At 41.0% G+C, this 21,538-nt stretch overlaps 1 protein-coding gene across 5 annotated transcripts in view; it reads left to right on the top strand.

The window, feature by feature from the left end:
- UBXN7 (UBX domain protein 7) overlaps positions 1–20,624 on the top strand; it is a 33,015-nt gene extending 12,391 nt beyond the window's left edge. For 2 of the 5 annotated variants that reach the window (XM_072866998.1, XM_072867001.1), the window contains exons 6-11: positions 5,256–5,402; positions 5,793–5,883; positions 7,033–7,160; positions 7,591–7,984; positions 8,700–8,779; positions 13,400–20,624. In XM_072866998.1, the coding sequence (XP_072723099.1) occupies positions 5,256–5,402; positions 5,793–5,883; positions 7,033–7,160; positions 7,591–7,984; positions 8,700–8,779; positions 13,400–13,561 (1,002 nt within the window). In that variant the 3' untranslated portion in view covers positions 13,562–20,624. Of the gene's footprint in view, positions 1–5,255; positions 5,403–5,792; positions 5,884–7,032; positions 7,161–7,590; positions 7,985–8,699; positions 8,780–10,094; positions 10,166–10,871; positions 10,929–13,399 lie in introns of those variants that run through there. The other 3 variants (XR_012043338.1, XM_072866999.1, XM_072867000.1) reach the window with 3 other exon arrangements.
- Positions 20,625–21,538: the final 914 nt, after the last annotated feature.

Here is a 21,538-nt window from a genome sequence, read left to right as displayed (position 1 = left end):
AAATCACCAGGGATCAGTTGGCTTGTCACTAATTCCTGTGTTCTGACAATGTCCTCCATATGTTTAATCTTCTAACAAAATTCCAGGTTTGAAAGGATGCTGATGGAGAGTAGCTGTGTCTGCCTCAGCAAGTAATTTGGAGCAATGGAAGCAGATGAGCAGACTGAAGTAGTTGGTGCTGAGGCATCCCTGCCTTGTGATATGTTGTTCAGGGTTTACTTCAAACATGGTTGTGTCAGGTCCTCCACCTGATTATCCCTACTAGGCCTGTGGTTCACAGCTGTTTGTGAACCCAGTGAATGCATGGTTAAAGGCAACAGTAAAGGGAATTAACGTGAAAACAGCCAGTGCTGCTCCAGACTGGAACGTATACACGGTCAGCAAGTGCCCTCTGACATCTGCTGTGGAATTTGAGATGTGTGCTAGTCTTTCCTTGTGTCTTGCTGAAAACATATCAAGTCTTTAGCAATGTTGACTGTGGCAACTGCCACAGTCAGAAGTAGTTTCAGAGGATGAAATAACTGATTGATAGATTTGATTGTCCTAAAGTCTCTGCATTCTTACACAGTCTTGTAAATTAAAAAAAAATTTTAAAAAAGGGGGGGGGAGGGTTTTGTATATACACACCTTGTCCTGTTCTTTGCAGTAACTCAAATTTAAAGACATGTACACTTTCTGGTATTGGTATTCACCTTTTGTGTTCTTGTACAGTTCCTTGTCCCATGGGACACCCTTCATTTCAAACTGTTGCTCCTCAACTTCATTGCAATAAAAATCTTCAGCTTCTCAATTTGTTGACCATTACCCCTTCCGTTTTACCTCTTATGACTGTAGACTGCTGTACTGCTTCAGCCTGGGACAATATCAGGCCTCCTGTGAATCAGTGACCAGAGTGTCTCAAAATTAATCTCTAGCAAGCTGCTGTTAGCTTCTTCCTTCTGTGTATGCTTAGATAAACATATATAAACTATATAATAAATAAGAGATGTTTATCACATTCCAAAGTACCAAAGACTAAATACTGTTATTTTGATGCTCTTGTAGTTTAGTGTTAATCTAAGTGGGGTTTTCTTATTATTATTGGGGTGTGGTGTATTCTAACCTCTGGAGGGGTGTGCGAGAACATTCTGCCAGTGTTGTGCCATGTACATTTATCATAGAATCATTTAGGATTTATGACTTTATTCAAACTTAGCAAGAGTCGTGACATCTGGCCTTACTAAGGTTTTCATGTGTCTTTGTTGCTGATCTTTTGTTGCTCTTTTTTGGGTACTCTAAGGTTGATTTTGATAGTAGGTAGATTTAGTTATCTCTGGTTTTCCCCAAGAAATCTCATTTTTCTTCAGTTACAAAGACACTTTGTTATCAGTGAGGTGCAAAAAGTTGCCATTTCATTTTAACTCAGTAATACTAGCTTTTAAGAGTAAGTGAGAATTAACTTTCACTGAAGAGAAATTTTCAGGTGTTGAATGACACTGATTTTTTTTTTTTTTAACTTGTGATCTGTGAAAAAGCAGTGTGCTTCACATACAGAACAACTTATGATCCCTATACTTGTAAAGTTAAGTGGTGATTAACTAAATTACACTATAGAAATGTGGTGAAAAAGATTTGATACAGAAAATCTTTAAAATACTTTCTTTTAATCCTGCAGGCTTTTTGAACATGAGCCACCTAAATTACACCATAGAAATGTGGTGAAAAAGATTTGATACAGAAAATCTTTAAAATACTTTCTTTTAATCCTGCAGGCTTTTTGAACATGAGCCACAAGATGTTAGTTACCTAGTGACTGGTGGAATGGGGCTATATAAACCAGAGGCAAACAACTGATGGGCCATCGAGATGTTGACCTGAACTGCCTTTTTTTTTTTTCCTACTAGAAACTTTCAGAGCTTAAATACACATTATCACTAAAAAGCCTGTATTTGAGTAGTGCTGAGTGTTGATTAGGCTGTTGTCAGTTAAGATTGCACAAGGGATTTGTAACTGTCATTTCCTGACTGTAATATTGAGCTTTAATGTGTATTAAGCTTCAGAGCTTCTTATTCTACATTCCTTAATGTAGAATCTGCTAGGAATAAATCACTAGAGTATAATAAATAAATTGCACACCAAACATGCTTTATAAAGAACAGCATGTTTTTGGTCTAATCTCAAAGACTGCTTTCAAGAATTGCAAATGTTCATCTCTTCATGCATATGATGTGAGATATGATTTAATTTGTGGGGGGTACACACCAAATTGACTTAGTTTACATTTCTTGTTTCAGGAGGAGATAGTTCTGGCATGTGCAGTTCTGTGCTTAATACTCATTAGGATTTCAGTACTTCTGTGACGTGACTGTATGTAATGTTGCAGAGTTTCAAGTCTGTCTGTATGAAGTTTCCTCATTTTACAAGTTAAACCTTTCCTAGCTGCTCCCTGCTTTACAGCTGATACTGAATTTTTTTTCTTTGTACATGGCAAGCAGCAATAGTTCGGAAGCTAATCTAGTCATTGTACTCAAATGATGCAATTATCTTTCCATAAGGTGCTTCTAGACTGGCTGTTTGCATAAGCATAGCCTGCAGGTGCACCTTTGGCACGGGAATGGCTGGTTGATGAAAGGATGTATGCCCTGAGCCAGACAAGAAGTGTAAGTGTAGCACAGATAGGATATTTCTTGATAGATAATCTCATGCTCTGACTTTCTGTCACCTGTTATCTTCCAAACTGAATCATGCTTGATTAGCAGATGTCCAGAAGGTCACAAGATGCTGGCTCCACTTCCTTGTTTCTCTCTGCTGACTTAAAGAAGCAGTGTGTTTCAACAAAGCTGAGCAAGGAAGAATCACTGCAACATTTATAAACCATATATGGTTCAGAAAAGTCAAATGAGAGGAAAACATGTTATTTTTAGTAGTGCAAGAGCTAGAGGTTATCCAGTGAGATCCAGTACTGAGTGTAAAACAAGATTTCTTTCACATATTGTCTAACCAGATTGCTGGTTTGTTGCTATAAGTTGTCATAGTGATGAAAAATGTGAATGGGTAGAAAGGGTAAAGGTAAACTTAGGACAGATTGGTTTTGGTTTGGTGGTGGGTTGTTTTTTGTTTTTTTTTTTAATCTGGCCCATTGTATCTGAGATCCACTACTTCTGTCTTTGAAAGTTCCTACTCTGCTGATTGCTGAAAGCTTGAACAGAGATGCTTGCAAAGATTGGTTGTTCTGTACTTACCCTATCTGTGTGCTCTTTAAGTGCCTGGCATTGGCCTTTATACCTCGAAGGAGGAGGAGAAATGGAGGGAAGTTGATGGTGGGAACAGTGGATCTAAAGCCATCAGACATAGCTTTTGGGATATGCAAGCCAGCTCTTGAGCATTCCCTTAGTTTTTTGTCACTTACCAAAATGACCCACCAATATAATCTCCAAACCCACAGCATTTCTTTCCCCCACACTCTTCTCCTTCTGCCCACCTCCAGCTCCTCAGAAAAACCCCAGTAGCTGTGTAAGAGCAGAGTTGTATGTGTGTGAGATGGTAGCAATTTAACTGTGTCCTTTTAAATGTTAAATGTGAAGCCTGTTGGTTTTAGAAGGAAGTTAGAAGTAGTTTCAAAAGCTATACCTGCTCTACAGGTGAAAACTCATCTTTGCAAATGTTCTGTGTGGAATTTCCTGCTTGCATCCTTTCGAGGACCTTAGCTGCACGGAGGAGAGGTAGAGCCAGGTTTTCACTAATATTGAAAAATATACAAAGTAAGTGTAGAAGAGTGAGATGCACTTTCCAGCCTTCTAGTTACATATTTTTTGAGTTTGTTCTTTTAATCCAATATGGATTACATTAGAACACAGGACTAAGGCAATCCAATTGGCTCAAATAACATAAGGATTTTCGTTCCCTTTAAACTTGGGCAGTATCTCTAGGCCTTGTCTTAAACTGATTTCCTAGAATTAGTTCTCAAAATCCACAGTTATCTCAAAACAAGTCTATTAAATAAAAGCATAATGACTATATTTAAGACCCTTACCAGTTACTTAGGTGTCACCTGCCCTACTTTTCTCTCCTGGTGACCAAATACTGGATTCTGACACTGTAATATTAGTGGTAAGTAGTTAGCATGAGGTCCCTTGCGAGAACAGGAGGACTATTCCATGTTTCTAAATTAATTTTTTTCCTTTGGGTAAAATAAAAATTGGCTCTGCAGGTCACTTGGCCATGCAGATTAATTTTGTAGACTGAGATTCTTTACTTCATGAAGCTAAGTGTCTGGGGTTCATGTGTCTGTCTGTCACACATTGGATAGGCTGACTATTCGAAAATGCAGTGGCTAAAATTCATTTTAAAAGTAAAACCTTTGGTTTGGGGAATAAAATATTGCCCAAACCAGCAAAATCTTGCATAACATCCTAATTCCTTGAATTTGCTGTTAAGTGCATTACCAGCAGGACGGTGAACACACTTACAAAGAAATACTTTTTTTCTTTTTTAAAAGGAAAGGGAGTTCATATGCTAGTTCCAGTCTTTCCAGGTGGTAAGAGCATTCCTGCTGTTGATATAGCCCTCTTTTTTTCAACAGGTATGACAGTTCAGCGATCAGAATTACATTCTTGATCAAACTCCTACCATTAACTTGCAACCAAGCAATCAGACAATGCCAGCTTTGTGACTCAAACCAGTAAGATTTCTTCCTGCGCCTTCCTGTCTTCCTCCCCATTTGCAGTCTGGATAACGAGCATCAAAAAAGGATGCCTAATTCGGCAGTTGCACAGTAATAGAGTAACTCAAAACTTGGAGAGAAAAAAGAAAACGCGCAGAGAGGGGGTCCTGTTGAATTAATGCAAGTCCTCTATCAATTATGCAACCTACTCAAATAGAAGATGATCCACAGGTTTATCTTTAGAATGAGCAGGTCTTTCCTCTGTTGTCAGATCAGTGTGTTTGACTGCACTCTTTCCGAACAAATACTTTATTCAGCATCCCCATGTCCCCCCCCAAGTTGCTTTTCCCACTCTGTGCTTGGTTTGTTGAAATCCAGCAGCTCTGTTCATTGATGTGATTCTGTAATTCAGCCAGTCTCATTTAAAGTAGGTCTTTCAGCCCTGCCTTCTGTTTTGTGGATGCCTTTTCACTAGCACTGTCCATCTTTCTCACTGTGAAGGGGTTTTGGTGAAAAATCTGACAGTGTTAGAAGCCATCACTGATCATTGCTGGCATTGGTTATGTCTGGCTCTTCAGTTTTATCTAATGAAGCTCTTCTCTCTGATTTACAGGCCAAGGAGTGTGGTCAGATGCAGAACAAATGGCTCATGATAAACATTCAGAATGTGCAAGATTTTGCCTGTCAGTGTCTCAACCGTGATGTCTGGAGCAATGAGGCTGTGAAGAACATAATCCGGGAACATTTCATTTTTTGGCAGGTGAGAAATTTAATGGGGCCATGCGGGTGACTCAGTGTTGTGGTAGATGGGGCAGTGAAAAAATACACGACTTTGAATAAAATGGCACTGTTGCCGTTCTCTTGGTGAACTTGCAGAAAAGATGCAGTAGTTCATGAAGATGTGGTTTATGGATGTAGATGTAGTTCATGGATATGCATTTGAATGCATAAACTGCCTTTCACTTGTGCATTCAAGATGTTACCACATAGCTTCTAATATGTGGAGCGTTAGAGGCGTATTTTCAGCTTGTCAGAGTACATACCATTTGTAGCATATACTGTAAAATAGAGAAAAACTTTGTACATTTTCAAGGTACAGTTTGTGTTCCCTCTCCACCCAGTAATTTGCTTCCAATGTGGTATTTTGTAGGTATACCATGACAGTGAGGAAGGACAGAGGTACATACAGTTTTATAAATTAGCAGACTTCCCTTATGTCTCCATCCTGGATCCCAGGACAGGTAAGATAAGTGACAGTTGGTTACCTGCAGTTCATATATCCCGTGAGAAGGACTTGCAGCTGTAGGCTAGAATACCATCTTTTGCAGTATGCGTTACATTCAGCTGAAGAATCTCAGTTACATTGTTTTGGTCTCTGAGAGACCTTGTTGACCCTGAAGAAGTGAAGCAGTATGTTTTGGAGTAACTAAGGGAATAAAACTCCCAAGGCTTGCTGAGATTTTGTGTATTTGGTTATTGTACTTGGTATAGCCTAGCAAGTACTTTGCTTAGAAAGTGAAAATAGTACCACCTGGTGGTAAAACTCTGAAATTCATTTTTTTAAGTGTCCTTTTAAAAGCTACTTGAAATCATGTGATGAATAAACTACAATATTTGTAAGCATTACATGAATCTGCTTCCTGATCCTTGCACAGTAGCTTTGTGAGACTCAGTGATGACTTGTTAAATTGCATCGTAATTTTGAAATACCATTTTGGCTTTGGGTTTGTTGTTTGGTTTGGGGTGGTTTTTTACCTGAACAATCCAACTTCTACCTCCCCCTACAGCTCTTTTGAAATTGTTACTTTTTCTTCTGTATCCCAACACCCTTTCTTCTTTTATCATCGTATAATGCAACTATATTAATGGTCTGGTCTCCTCCTTCTCAGGACTGAAGTAATAGTATCTGTAATCAAAGCTGAGATTTCTTGCTATTTGACTTAAACCACCCGAAAACTTTTTTTTTTTTTAAATGTTGAAACTGAAGTTACGATCTTCTTCTTAGCACTTTACTTATGGAAACAAATGCTGTTTGCCAAGATGTAGAACCAAAGCAGGCAAGAATGTAGAAATGCTTCTTCATAAACTTAGTTGTTTGGCTTTTTTTTATTTTGAAGCATAATTCAACATTCTGTGCACATATTTCCATAGATAAAAAGAAAAGAATGGAAATAAACAGAGTCTGTATTTATATCTGTCCATAATGGAAACCTTTTCAAGGGAGTGGAAGGAGGAAGCTTCATAATTATCAGGTGGTAGCCTGTAGGAAGCTGCAGTTCCACAAATATGGGCTCTTGCAGAGTGCACGCACAGCAGTGAATTGGTGTGTTTGACCGCTAAGCTCCAATCTTTTGCTGAAATTATGTTTCATGATATCTTTTGTTCCCTAGGCCAGAAACTAGTGGAGTGGCACCAGCTAGATGTGACTTCTTTTTTGGACCAAGTGACTGGGTTCCTGGGTGAGCATGGGCAGCTGGATGGCCATTCTACCAGCCCTCCCCAAAAATGTTCTCGTTCAGTAAGTATGAGGCCCTCTAGAAGGACTGGAGAAACCTGAAAGAACATGCTAGCCAGTCTTTATCCAGCTGTAGTGATTTCCCATTCAGTAGTATAAACAGATTTAATGAGTTAGTGCAAGAGTATGCAAAAATATGGTGCTCCAGGGAATGCCTTCTCCCATGATAACTATTTTTATTATGCAGTTTGTGCTTTTGGCATTTGTTTTGGATTTAGCAGTCACAAAATTGTGCATGTATGGAAGGAAAATATATTACTCAATGCGAAACTCCAAAGAGAAGTCACTAAGTAGTCGTAGCATGACTAGTTTTCCATGCTGTTTGTTCCTGACAGTTTTAGTAGCTTCTTTTTGGAAGACTGATATCCTCTTGATTTTCAGTACATATTTAAAGGCAATTTTTATGTATTTGTGTTGTGTCTGTATTCAACAGGAGAGTCTCATTGATGCCAGTGAGGACAGCCAGTTGGAAGCTGCTATCAGAGCCTCGTTACAGGAGACGCATTTTGATTCCTCACAGGCCAAGCAGGAGAGTCGGTCAGATGAGGAGTCTGAGTCGGAGCTTTTTTCTGGAAGCGAAGAGTTTATTTCGGTTTGCGGCTCTGAGGAGGAGGAGGAATCGGAGAATCCTGCCAAGTTGAGGAAGTCTCCGCACAAGGACTTGGGGTATAAAAGAGAGGAGAGCCGGAGGCCTCAGCCTGAGCCCCCTGCAAGGACTGAGCCTGGGACAACATCAAATCACAGAGTACTGCCCTGTATTGATGCAGGGATACTGGACGAGTCAACTGACAAGCCTGAAAGTACGTTTCAGGGCCTAGATGTGAATGGTAAGTTGTGACTTTTTTATAGTGACCTGTGTTGTGTTTTTTTTTTTTTCCTGAAAATCTTAATACGCTGACAAGCATGGTTTCATCCCTTGTTTTGAAAAGCTAAATGTTTTCTTCTGTCTTACTCCCTCCTTGACACCAGACGTTTGAGTGATTCACCTTGCTAACAGCACCACTTTGGCATAGTGATGCCACAAACTGCAGAGTCGTGTTAGTCACTGAGCTCAAGTTTCTTAGTTTGAGACCTTGTCCATGAAGGAAGTACACATTGGTGTAACACAGGTGCATATGACAAGGGTTCTACCAGTATGATAGAGAGAAGCAGAATAACATCAGCCCCACCTCGTGCTCAGTTAGCTTGGCTGCCTTAACTTTGGCTAATGCAAACGAGTCCTTGGAGTCTCTGTTCCTCCCTGTGGTGCCTGAGCTGGGATGCAGCAGTGACGTGGTCTCAAAGGCAGAGGTAGCACAGAGTGCTTTTCTCTGGGAATGCTGACTGTTTTTAGTCACTGCTATTAACTCTTGAAAGAGTCTTGAGTTGTGTATATTTTAAACATGTGATAGAAGTATATCTTCATAGACAGGAACCTTGTATTTGTCTCCAGTCCCTAACCCTGCTATACTTTGCAGTAAAGCATGCCACCTAAAATCTACAGAAGATCTCAATTCAGCTGCCTTGTTGTTTGTTAACTTGTAATAACTTCCTTTATGCTAGGACCAAAGGCACAGCTGATGCTAAGGTATCCAGATGGAAAGAGGGAACAAATTTCACTGCCTGAACAAGCTAAACTTCTGGTGAGTGGAGTTCATCGGAATCCTTGTTTGAGTATAGGAGAGCTGAAACTGGAGAATTTCTTTTCATGTGGTGGCACTATTGAAATGGGATCTAGTGAAAAGTGGTATATCTAGGGAGTGCTCGCACTGTCATTCTGTTGTGTTTCTTCTGTGTCATTCCTCTCTTCCAGTCAACAGACTTTGCTGACTCTGTATGTTTCCATTGCTGCTTGGGTTGCGTGTACATTCCAGTGTCTTCCTTAGTCCCAAACCTGCTAGTTCCTTTCTAAAATGACTCTAAATGGCTTTTGCATTAATTATTAAATTACCGTAAAATACTCTCAGCTCACTCATTTGCGTTGTTTTTTTTTCCTAAATGGAAAAGCTCAGTCGTTGCCCATGGTCAGACAACAGTAAAATCAAAGGCAAAACTCTTCATTCTTTTTCTCCATCTCTTTCACCATACTTCCACACTCCCTTCTGGATGTGGATGACAGAGCAGACTTTGGAGGAAGTTCTCCCAAAACAAATTTGTTACAATATTAGTTAATTACTGTGCTTCAGGTGTGCATCTCAGCTGTGCTTTGGGCTTGTTTACCTTAGAGAAGTCCATGTGGACGGAGTTTCCATCAAAATTTTGCAGGTGCTTATCTGGAAGCAGTGTGTAAAGAGGTCACTATATTCCTGTTAGCTGTGAGTTTTCATGACACAGTGGCCAGTTAAGCTCTTTTTAATGTGATCAACCTAAAAGCTTTGTATTGAAGCCTTAGGGGGAAGGCAAAAGCACACCTCTTCAGAAGGATCTTGTGCAGGTTTAGAAGAAAAGTGTCACATCTCTTACAGAAAATGAGACTATAACCAAGTCTGCAGCACTCTGGAAATGTACAGTGTCTCAAGCTCATATTCTCATCCTTAACACTTTTGCTTGAAAATAAAAGGAAAAAAAAAAAGTTGCCTTTGTTATACCGTCATCTCTCAAAACCAAGTGTAAGCGTAAGGTTGTAGACTGCCTGCAGTGCTGCACGTGGAGTCCTGGGGCTGAAATATAAAGACTGAGGAACGCTGGCAGAGCATTGCTCTTTCTGTAGGAACCAGCTTTACTTTCAGACCTTCATTCTTGCTTTGTTGCAGCATTCATCGGTGTATAATCTTTTTCCAAGTACTCTTTTCTATTTTAACTGCTTGTTGAAAGCAGTCTGTTAAATAAAGTTGCATGTATTATTAAACATGTGGCACTTTTGGATACTTAATTTATTTAGGTGATACATAGGTGTAATATTGCTATATTCCTGATAATCCTGACTTCTGATTTGACTCCTTTTATGGACTGCGGTAGTTAAAGGAAGTTAATCTCGGCATGTGATTTTCTTTGCTGCCGCCTGCTCTACAGTCAGCAGAGGAATTTAGGTGAGTCGAGGTTTGTGGGTAAAGATATGTTTTTATTGCAGAGCTGAACAGGCAGCTCTTGTGCTCACATAATGTGATCTTTTAAAGCCCTTTCACTCAGATCAAGATTGAGTTTCTTTGTGAACATTGTTTCCGTGCTGATTTTTTTCAGCCTTTAGTTGCTTCCATTTTAAAGCTGTCCAGAACTGTAGAAAGAAATTGTTTAAGGAGACAGTTGCACTTCAGAAGTTTTAACTGATGATACGATATTGCTCTCCCACCAACACTGGCTGTTTTTTAAAACTTTTTTTTTTTAAATCATTGCATTGTTATCGATCACGAGTGGCAGCTTTACACACTGTTATCTCCAGGATGTGCTTATGCTCCCAATATTACCGTAACCCGTTTTTTTCACCCCAGGCAAAACCAAAAAAGTAACACTGCCTTTTTATGGAAGCAATTGCTCATTGTGTGCAACTGAGTAGCTGACTTCACTCTGTTCAGCAGCTCAGCCTTTTGTCTGCATGGCTGACTGGTTGCCTGAATAACTTGTTATCTACCAAGTGTTGTAAGGTGTGCAGGAAAGGTTGGCCTTTAAACAGGGCAGGGGGGAGATGTGGGCAGTAAACCTAATTGAATTTTTAAATACAGTGGTTTGTAAAGGAACTTTGATCATCCTTGTTGCCTGAAAAAGAAGTCAAACCCACTTACTTGAATTCCTCATCAGACATAGGCATTGTAATCTGCAAAGCCCGTTGGAGAACAGTCCAGGTAAAAGAAGAGGTTGGGACAACAGTCTCCTCGTACCAAAGGTTTGTGTGTGAATTTTGATGAATTTGGAAGGAATCTCCATGCAGGTACTTCCCTGGCTTTTCTGCAGTCATCAAATCTTCAAAAAGTCCAGGTTGAAAAGGATCCCTGAAGGTCATCTGGTCTAATCCTCTGTTGAAAGCAGGGCTCTAGATGAGGTTATCCAGGGCGCTCTCAAGCTGAGTTTAGAATACTTCCAGCAAGGGACATTCCACCACTTCTCTGGGCAACTTACTCCAAAATTTAATTTCTCTCACAGTAAAGAATTCCTTCCTTATATCCAGATGAAATTTCCCCTGGAGTAACTTGTGTGCATTGTCTCTCGTCACCATGCATCTTTGTGAAAGACATGCCTTCGTCTTCTCTGTTTTGGAACACTGTGATGATATTACCACCAATCCTTTTCTAGGCTGAACAAATCCAAGTCCTTCAACCTTTCTTCATCTGCCAAGGCATGTCGTCTCCTCTGTCCTCCAAACCTCTAGTCATTTTGATGGCCCGCCACTGGATCCTCTCCAGTTTTTCCTTGTCCCTCTTGAATGTGGAGAGGCCAAATTTGAACATAGTATTCCAAGTGTGGCCCAGCAGAGTGGTATAACTGTATCCCTTGCTCTGCTGGCAACACTCTGGTTGATGCAGCCCAGGTTTGCTGTCGCTGCTGCAAGCCTGCACTGCAGACACGTGTTGAGCTTTCTTGATTTTTGACAATCTCTCCATGAAATCCTGGAACTTGGCTCTTGGCAAGCAGCAGGCTTCCAAGACTCAGAGTTAGGTTGGCAGTTGGGTACCTCAGTCCCCCACAGATGAAGTCCCCTTCACCAGCGTGCACTGCTGCTTCTCCCTGCTGGTTTTGACCTGTTGAGTAGGACCAGTGAGTCCAGTTGTGTCTTCCAGTGGAACATGTTTGTCCTCCCCATTTATTGCCAAGACTTTATATTGTTTTTTTCAATTTCTTTATTCCAAATGAGGGGAGAGCTGGTTTTGCTGCCACAGGTCACGAGTCTCCAGGGTGCCTTGTCCTGCAGGTTGCTGTCCTTCCTGTGTTTGAGTCTTGCTTCTGGTCATCCTGTTCTGTCTGCACCGCAAGGCCTCGGTTCTTGCCCTTGCAGTGTTGCTGCCAGCATCCTACTGCTTTCCTGCTCATCTCCCCTGATGCAGCAGAACATCCTGACCTCTTCCTGCAGCACCTTGACTTCATGCTCCATCTGCATTGATGCCCCTGAAATATTAGGAAGAGTGCTGTGGGCTGTTGTGGTAGACCATGTCCTATGTCATGTCAGCACCATATGACCAACAGCTTTCCTACTGGAACACAAACACTAAAATGAACAGCCACCCAAGTGATCTCCTGAGCCCCTTGCCTGTGAGCTGTGGCAGTGAATGCCAATTGCTTGTTTGCAACCACTTTTTTCTGTATGCTGGGTCGCTGTGGTCCTGAAGTGGCAGCTAAATAGCAAGGGGAAGCTAGTGGAATAATTAATACTAGTAGAAGCTTAATACTGCTAGCTTACCTCCTTGCATTTAATATACTGGCATAAGTTGCCCATCAAAACTATGTGAACAGTATTGTTGGGACCCCCTTACTTCTTCATACTTTCTGTTTTATTACATACTAATTGTCTTTTTTCCCCTCTTTAAAAAGCTACAACTTTTCATTCTGCCCGAGTCTTGCTCTGTTGCTGTATCCCCTACTGTTCTGCCAGTCTCCATTTCTCTATCCCTGTCTATTTGTACTTTACGCTCTCATCTGCTCTGTTTCCTGATGAACATGGGAAATCTCTCACATTGTAGCATGGACGTTAGCTCTTCTTGATATGTCTGAGTGTTGGGTTGTAAGGCTGATACCCCTTCATCCCAATGCCCTCTGTATCCTGCCCCAATTGCCATTGCAGGCAGAGAAATCAATGAATAGAAAAGAGCTTTAAAAAAACCAGAAAAAAATAAACCAACCCAAATCCTCATGCTTCTTGAAGGCAGGAAAAAAATTAAATTTTTAGTAAAAATACTGCATTTATTTTTGTCAATGTTACCTGACAAAAATGCTTCTTCGTTGGCTTTTAGGTTTAATATAAGGGTAATATCTGATAAACAAGTGAGGGGGCTTCTGTTTTGGGGCACTTAAGAATTTTTTTGCAAATCTTATTTTACTGTGATTTGAATGTGTGACATGGAATTCAGCTTGCTTGAATCAATGTACTATTATGTATGTCTTCTGTTTAAAGAATCAGGTAAGAGATCACTTGGTAATTAGTTTTTATGATTACTCTTACCATGTGTGGGTCAATTAGATATTAAAGTAAAAGAGTGTCTATACTGTATGCAAAATTTCAAACTGTCCTTTGTCTGTGATTACAAAATTTTTTAAAAGGAAAACAGGATATTTTTTTACATTCTTTCATGTTGTTTAGAATTATATGACACTTCTTTGCCTTTCTTTCTCTCCAGGCTCTTGTGAAACATGTCCAGTCAAAAGGATACCCCAATGAACGCTTTGAACTTCTCACCAACTTCCCTCGAAGGAAACTCTCCCACCTGGACTATGAGATTACATTACAGGAGGCAGGCCTGTGTCCTCAAGAGACTGTCTTTGTGCAGGAAAGGAATTAGCACCGTGGCCTGAGTTCTCCCAGCCTTCCTCCCCTCTCCTCTTTGCCTGGGACACCAACTCATTAAATATGCAGTTGAGGGTCATAGGATTGCAGTGCTGAAATCGGGCAGGCAGCTGGCTGGCTGTTCTCTCTCTTCTTCCCTCCTTCTGCTCTAGTGACCAAATGAGAGTGTTCAGAGTTTTATTTTCTTCCTCAGCCTGGGCCCTGTGGACAGCATTGGGAAGAACATCTTTCCTTTGTTTTCATGGAATAAAGTAAAACGGTGATCTGTGTATCCAGTATGCTGGGGCCATAATACACATACCCTTCTTGCTGCTATTCTTAAATCTGGTTTGTTTAATTTATTTTTGAAAATAGTGTGTGACAAGGCACTGAGGCTTCTCTCTGTAAGGAGAGAGTGTAATCTTCAGTACAGTCTTTCCTTTGTTTTGATTCTCTACACAAAAGGCCTCCATTAACCTTACAGCCTTCTTAAGGGTTCACTTATGCAGTGCTCTGTGAAAACTTGGTTTTTGTGAAGGAGTTAGGTTGAGCTGTCGTGAGATATTTTGCCTCCATCTAATTTAAAGGCTTCTAGATTGCATGCATGTTTTCCTCCTGCTTTAAATGCTGCCGGTGAGCGTAGTAAAAAAAATCCAACCTACCAAAAAAAAAACCAAAACCCAACTGTACTCTATATGGGACTGACTGCTTGTCCCAGAGGGAAAGCTGTGTGTCCACTGTCGGAGCAGAACTGACTCCTTGGTAGAAATAGGTGGGGTTTCCATTTGTTCTCTCCCCAACATCCCCTAAGTGTCTCCTTTTTACTTTCAGGATTTTGCAAATGATGATGGAAGGTGGCAGGATACTGTAAAGATCTTGGATTCTCTGGAAAACACTTGTCATAAAAACTTGACAGTTAGTTGGCTTTTTTTCTTTGCATAGTGTTTTGTTTTGTTTTCCCCAGGAGTGACTAGCTTTGCAGGGGTTTTAGAGCACTGACTGCGATTGAGCAGGACAGCAAGTCCTAGGCAGGTTTTCTTTCATTGATTAAAAACATATACAGCCTTGTCAAACTGGAATGAATTAATGCTTTATAAAAGACTTCACAGCCTGGTGGCTTGAATGCTCTAGGCTGCTTTTTATTCTTTTTTCATGTCGCTTACCTTTAAACCTGGAAGGCTGTATGGAAAGCTACTCCTTTATTTAGCCTTTCTTTTCAGCTCTGGAAGCTGGCACCAGAAGTCATGCAGGCATATCCTGTGCTGGGCCGGGCCGTGCAGAGTGCCCTGTTTTTCCAAAGTCTTCTCTAGATGTTGAGCTGTCGATCAGTTGGTGTTACAGTAAGTATTACAGTAGGATAAAAGTTAACTAACACAGCCATCCTCAAGGTGGACGTAGAATTTCTGTATTTACAACTAAGAACTCAGTTTAGCGTGCTCTTCATCAGTGAGGAATAAGTCATGTGAGACTTACCATAACTGCTAGCTTTTTCTGCAACTGTCAGATTATACTTGTTAAAGAAAAATACTTTAGTGGTCACAAATTTATCGTAGACTAAAACTTTCCAAGATATTTTGCCTTTAATTTCATACTAGCCTGCATACTTTGGAGTCTTTAAATGTAGGAAATCACAGAAAATGTCTTGCATTCCCATGATAATATTAGCTCACAACTGTCTTCTGCTCATAATTGAGGTTTTACATGTAATCATACAATTGTATACATTGATTTCCCTTCTACACAAAAACTATTTTGCATTCTACTGCAAGATGCAGTATCAGGAAAGCAAAATCTTACTGCAGTTTCCTGATCAATGGTTGATGTGACATCGCATGTTATTTTTGGTTTGTAAAGAGACCCTGTCGTGGAGGCTGCTTCCCAGCATTAGAAAGTGAATTGCAAGGCCAGCAGAGGAGGGGGGGATGTTGGTGTTTGGCCTGTGAAGCAGCAGTGGTACCTCTAGACTGAAGGATCCTTTGTGTTTCTAGGATATCCAGATTCATAACTCAGACTTGGATGTGTGAGAGAGCAGAACAGAAGGAAACCCTTTCCGTGTAGGTCTGATGCTTCCCTAAGTAGCTTCAGCTGTCTAGTTGAAATAATTCATGCTGATGTTTGTTGCCTTGAAACTCATTACCTCTTCTTCTGTGGTTAGCCACAAGAAAATTGAGGTGTGCTGCCAACAGGACGCAGTACCCAACACGTGTGTGGATAGTCTTTTCCTGTCTCTCAGGCAGGCTGGGATGGGAGCATGTTGACCTTTCCTGCTCTCCTGCCTGTTCCTACCAGCGTAAGGCAGGGAGCTTTTGTGGTTCCACTGATTCCTCTTTTGAGTTGTTGCTGGTTGGCTATGTTTGCAGATGGAAGGCCAACTAATTTTGGACAGGCTTGGGTTTGTATCCACTCTGGGAACATTGTTCCACATCAACTTTTCTAGCAGTTAAGTTAAACATATAAAATTGACTCTGCCTTTTCAGTCCTAGGTCTTTTATTGGTAGCTTCTCTTCTTCCCCCCTGCTCCTCCCTGGCTGTACTAATTAATGTACATGGGGCTAGGCTGTCATATGTTGAAGCAGTCTGATATAAAATAACCAACAGCTGTATCAGCAGTGGGGAAGAGGGGAAACTGCATTGCAGGCAAGAGCATGAGCTTCTTCCATCACTTCTACTGCTGGAGAGATTGTGCACTGTGTGGTCCCATACGGTGAACCTTCCTTTCTTGCCCCCTCTTTCAGAGCTAAGTGTGTGAGCTGCAGGACAGCAGGCAGCTGACAACTCCTTTCTTCTCTGCTCAGCTGTAAGGAAAGGAGTAACTTTATACTCATCATCTTGCTATCAAAAACAAAACTGGGAGCCCTAGGTTAGCTTTTCATTGCTTTTGTTACGCCAAGAGCAGCTCAGTCACCTCTCTCATGAGGAAGCAAATGTTGCACTTGGCTGCTGCAAGTTTATTTTTAAAGAAGCATGAGGGCATCTTGAAGCATCAACAAACATGCCTCATGAGCATGGTAAATGGTTTTGCCTGCTGGTGTAGTGCTTATGCTGTCACTTAATTTTTTCTTCCTTGAGGATTTATTTAGAAAAATATTAATCTTTTTATAACCTAACAGGGAAAGAAGAATGTGAAATTGAAGACTTATATTGAAAATGGGATTTTTCTTCTGTCTTGCAGTTCCTAGTAGTTTGTTCTGTTCCAAGAAATTATGAGCTGTTTTGTTTCTCTGGCATGATGTGTTTTTTCTTTCAGTTTTCTTTTGCTTTGGTCTGTGAGCAGGAGGCAGAGAAAAAAACTTCAAGAAATATGCATCCCTGCATGTGGCTCTTCTTTCTCTTCATTCCTCTCCTCTCTTTCCCCCTTCTTCCCAACCCAAATAAAAACAGTGCTGCAGCACATGGGTCAATCAGCTGTGCTGTGGTGGCTGAAAGCTGTTAAGAAACAGCACCAACCAGGATACAGCCTCTTCCGATCTTCATTCATGTTGAAGCCCTTTGGAGTTTGGAGGAACATGTTTTGCTGGCCTGAGGAACGTGGCTGAAAACATCAACCAAGTTTTGCCTGCAACAGCTTGTAGCAGTGGAGGTGTAAGCTCGTTTGGCTCTAATTTTAAAGAGCCTTTCTCACAATTGCTTCTAGATGTTAAATCTGAAGTTCAAATTGCTTTTGACAAGGTTGGGAAAAATGCCTTAAATCTGATTGCAAAATAAGATGTTGAAATATGAAGGACAAAGGAAAAGAAATCCTTCAAAGGCTGTATTTTGTGGCTTCCTATGGGTGTTGCTTGGCTGTAATTTGTGTGTTGTGTTGCAAGGACTACCATGAGTTTGGCAGAGCAGAAGTGCATGTAGACAGTGGATGTCTTTCTGGGTAGAGAACTAAACAGAGCTAATATGTTTCAAGCTGCTTGTGGAGAAGTTTCCTTTGCATGTGCTCTTCATCTAACTGCTTTGTTTTGACGTTTAACGTCTAATTGCAGCTAATAGTCACAGTCACAACCAGTATTCAGAAACAGAAGGCAAAACGAGCACTGGCTTTCCCTGCCAGGTGCTGTTGACACATTTACTGTTGGCTTCCCACTTGTTATCCTTCAGAGGCCCGGAGAAGGATTTCAGGTCTTCTTGATGATACATATTCTAAGTCAAGCTGATAGACCAGCTTCAACCTCACAGCATTCCCTACTGACATAAAAAGGGCAGATAAAGGCCGTGCCAAACACTTCTGGGCGTACTTGTGTTATTTTCATTATGCTTTGAATTAAGGTCTGCGATTTTCCCATTTCTGACGTTCATGGACTGAAGTATGTTGCCCTTCCTGATAAATCAGATAAGTTGACAACACCAATATTAAAGGAATGTCCAAGTATGTGCATAACAGCCTTGTAAAATATAGTTGTCTATAAAAAGGCATTCAAAGGTACCATTGTTCCTAAGTAGATTTAAACCACAGTTTTACATCTGCGTACTTTTGAGCTCTCTAGATCTGCTGCTTTACTATTACAGGAGAATAACACCGCTTGTCTGTAAAGCATGTCTGTTGTTCATTGCTGCAAACAGCTTGCGTTTCATGTGGTCCACTACTTTCATGGCCATGTTTTTTAAAGACTATCAAATTTTTATACTTGTCTGCACCATGGAATCACAGAATCATTTAGGTTGGAAATGACCTTTTAAGATCATCAAGTCCAACCATTAACCTAGCACTGCCACTAAACCGCGTCCCTAAGCACCACATCTACACATCTTTTAAATACCTCCAGGGATGGTGACTCCACCACTTCCCTGGGCAGCCTGTTCCCAATGCTTGACAACCCTTTTGGTGAAGAAATTTTTCCTAATATCCAGTCTTCCCTGGCGCAACTTGAGGCTATTTCCTCTTGTCCTATCGCTTGTTACTTGGGAGAAGAGGCTGACCCCCACCTCTCTACAACCTCCTTTCAGGTAGTTGTAGAGAGAATAAACTCTCCCCTCAGCCTCCTTTTCTCCAGGCTAAACAACCCCAGTTCCCTCCGCTGCTCCTCATAAGACTTCTGCTCTAGACCCTTCACCAGCTTCGTTGCCCTTCTCTGGACACGCTCCAGCCCCTCAATGTCTCTCTTGTAGTGAGGGGCCCAAAACTGAACACAGTATTCGAGGTGCGGCCTCACCAGTGCCGAGTACAGGGGCACGATCACTTCCCTACTCCTGCTGGCCACAGTATTTCTTATACAAGCCAGGATGCTATTGGCACTCTTGGCCACCTGAGCACACTGCTGGCTCATATTCAGCTACCTATTAACCAACACCCCCAGGTCCTTCTCTGCTGGGCAGCTTTCCAGCCACTCTTCCCCAAGCCTGTAGCGTTGCATGGGGTTGTTGTGGCCCAAGTGCAGGCACATAGCCTTGTTGAACCTCATACAATTGGCCTCGACCCATCAGTCCAGCCCATCCAGATCCCTCTGTAGAGCCTTTATACCAGCTTATACCAGCTTCCACTTTTACTGGTACTATGGTTTGTACCCTTGCAGAAACTGGCAGCTGGTTTTAGTACATGTTTTAATAAATAAACCTCACTGCTGAAGGGCCTGATTTCTCAAATTTCTGTTCTTGCCAGAGCACTGAGGTTGTTTGCAGGAACTCAAGAGCAACAAGGGCTAAACTAAAGGCAATTTTCTTTTGGGGGCAAGACATCACTTGGGCTGCATTTCATCAAGTACCAAATGCTGTGGAGATGCATAAAATGTGTTTGTCGTTTTTTTCCTAAACCACATAGAAACAGAAACATAGAGACCTGTGTGGGAATGTCCATGTGAATGGGAAGATGCATGTCATTTCAGGAACTTATCACTTAATTTTTATCCCTTCTTGGTTTTTAGTAAATGTCACTACTTTCTTCTTGTTCAATTCCTTTTTAGTCAAGTTAGTAAAAAATAGGTAGTCCTGTATTCCAAGAGGAAGAGGGGTAGCAGAGATGTGCTTTAGATGGGTGAAGTGCAAAGTCTCAGTCCCGTAAAAACTGGGTGTGCCTTGTGTAGCTGTTTTAATACATTTGAATGCAGCCTCTCCTCTCCCCAACCTTTCTTTTTATTTATTTTAACAGAAATTATTTTCTCTAAATGGAACAGCTACTGTTTTAAAGGCAAAACAACACTCATGTTTTGAGCTCTATATTGGCCATCTGCGTTGTTGGAAATAACCACGGTCACATGTTAGGTGTTGATCTGAACATGTTTGATAACTGGCTGTTGAGGTCTGTTGGTTTACATTCTGCAAAGACAGTCTTGCCGAGATTTTCTCTGTCTGAGCCCAAGATCTTACTGCAGTTTGGGTATACTCTGCTGTCTGCTCCTGAACCGGCAAGGTTAATGGATACCCTTTCTGTGATGTACAGGATGACTTTTACTCCAGTCTCCTCTTGTCCGTGAGATGCTTAGTGTCTGTCCATTCCCAATAAATATAGCCATATGTATATACACACACACACACCTGTCTTTAATCAGAGAATGCGGCACTTAACATCAATGCCTCAACTTGCCTCAGTTTTATCTTCTGTTGTTTTACATGGGTATATTATGAGTGATTGCAGAAGTTTGGGATTTAGTCACTGTCTTAATTACTGTGAGTGTCTGCAGTACAGAGAAAAGTAATTTTGTAACTGCTTGTTAAATGGTGCTGAGACTTTAAGGTATAGAAGGATAGATAGTAAAAGTACATGGAGCAGGGGGATGAGGTGCTATTTTATAGAACAGATCTATATGAAGAACATCTGGATAAAACTCAATTCAGAGACGTGGTGCCTCATCAGAGACACCAGACTGTAGGATAGATGATTATTTTAAATGAGGTTGTTTCCTCTAATTGGGGAACTTACGATTTCAAAATTATTACTTTGCCTGTCAGTTTTTATGGTAGTCACTTTTTTTCTTCAGTGATGGCAACTTCATGTGGAAGGAGGGAGAAGATTAGAAGCTGATTTCAGAAGATTTCAGCTCACTGTGCTGGGAGGGACCAAACTCAAGGAAACCTCTGATCTATATACACAACTGCTGCATTTTTTTATAAATATATGTAAATGTCCTATTGTAATATTTGATCCTGGAAATAAAAAAAACTGTTTTCAGTAGCTTTCTTCATCTCTTGGTTTTTGGGTTTGGTTTTTTTTTGTTGTTTTAGTTCTAATGAAAGTCTGTCCCTGCATTACATGGAGACTTTCTGAGTTTTTTCCTTAAGGTTATTGGGATTGAAGGAAAGAAAATCAAGCCAAGTTCCCTATGTGTGTGTATCTGACTTTTTAGTAAAATTGTCAGATTGGGTGCTTTTCTTTTTCCTTTGCCTCCTGGTCTGTGAATCTCGACTTGGCAGAATAGGTCCAGGTGCCATAGCTTCTGTTGAACCTCTGGGAAGTTTATGATTTTCCTGTCCTGGCTGTAGCAGCTTTCATTGGCATTGACTCTCTTTACAAAATAAGTAGTAGAAGGTGCAGCTCAGATTAAGAACTTCAAATGTGTGTTATTTTAGATACTAGCTTCAGGTCTGCCCAGCCAGCAAGGACAGGGCTTGCCTGAATTTGAAGCCTGTTTGCAATACGGTGTCTGATAATAAATACAACAAAGTAACTGACTTCAGCAGAAGGCATCCAGTTCCTGCTGATAAGGAGTTTTGATTACAGCGAGCTGCTTGCTTAGCCCAAGAAAGCTTCAGCCCATTCTAGAGGTTACAAAATCTTGGAGAGAGACAAACTTTTAGTACCTTGATAGGAAAAATACCCTTATGAAAATGAATAAAAAGAGACAGGGCTAGGATTTTCCATCCTTCCCAATGGAAGAGCAGAGAAAATGTGGCTTTCTATTCTGAACCATCAATGTTCTCCTGGTACAGGTGTTGTCAAGATGGAACCTCTAACTTCTGCAATTGTCTTTTGGGCTCCTTGGGACGTTCCTGTAATGGCCTCACATGAAATGCTGATGAGCAGAGTCCCTTCTGGACAAGTACTTAGCAGGTACAGTGGGGAAATAAAAGC

The sequence above is a fragment of the Ciconia boyciana genome, chromosome 7 (genome assembly GCF_034638445.1).
Source record: "Ciconia boyciana chromosome 7, ASM3463844v1, whole genome shotgun sequence".
In the NCBI taxonomy this organism is placed as follows: domain Eukaryota; kingdom Metazoa; phylum Chordata; class Aves; order Ciconiiformes; family Ciconiidae; genus Ciconia; species Ciconia boyciana.
Note: the sequence above shows the minus strand (reverse complement) of the source record. Positions and strands in the feature narration are given on the sequence as shown.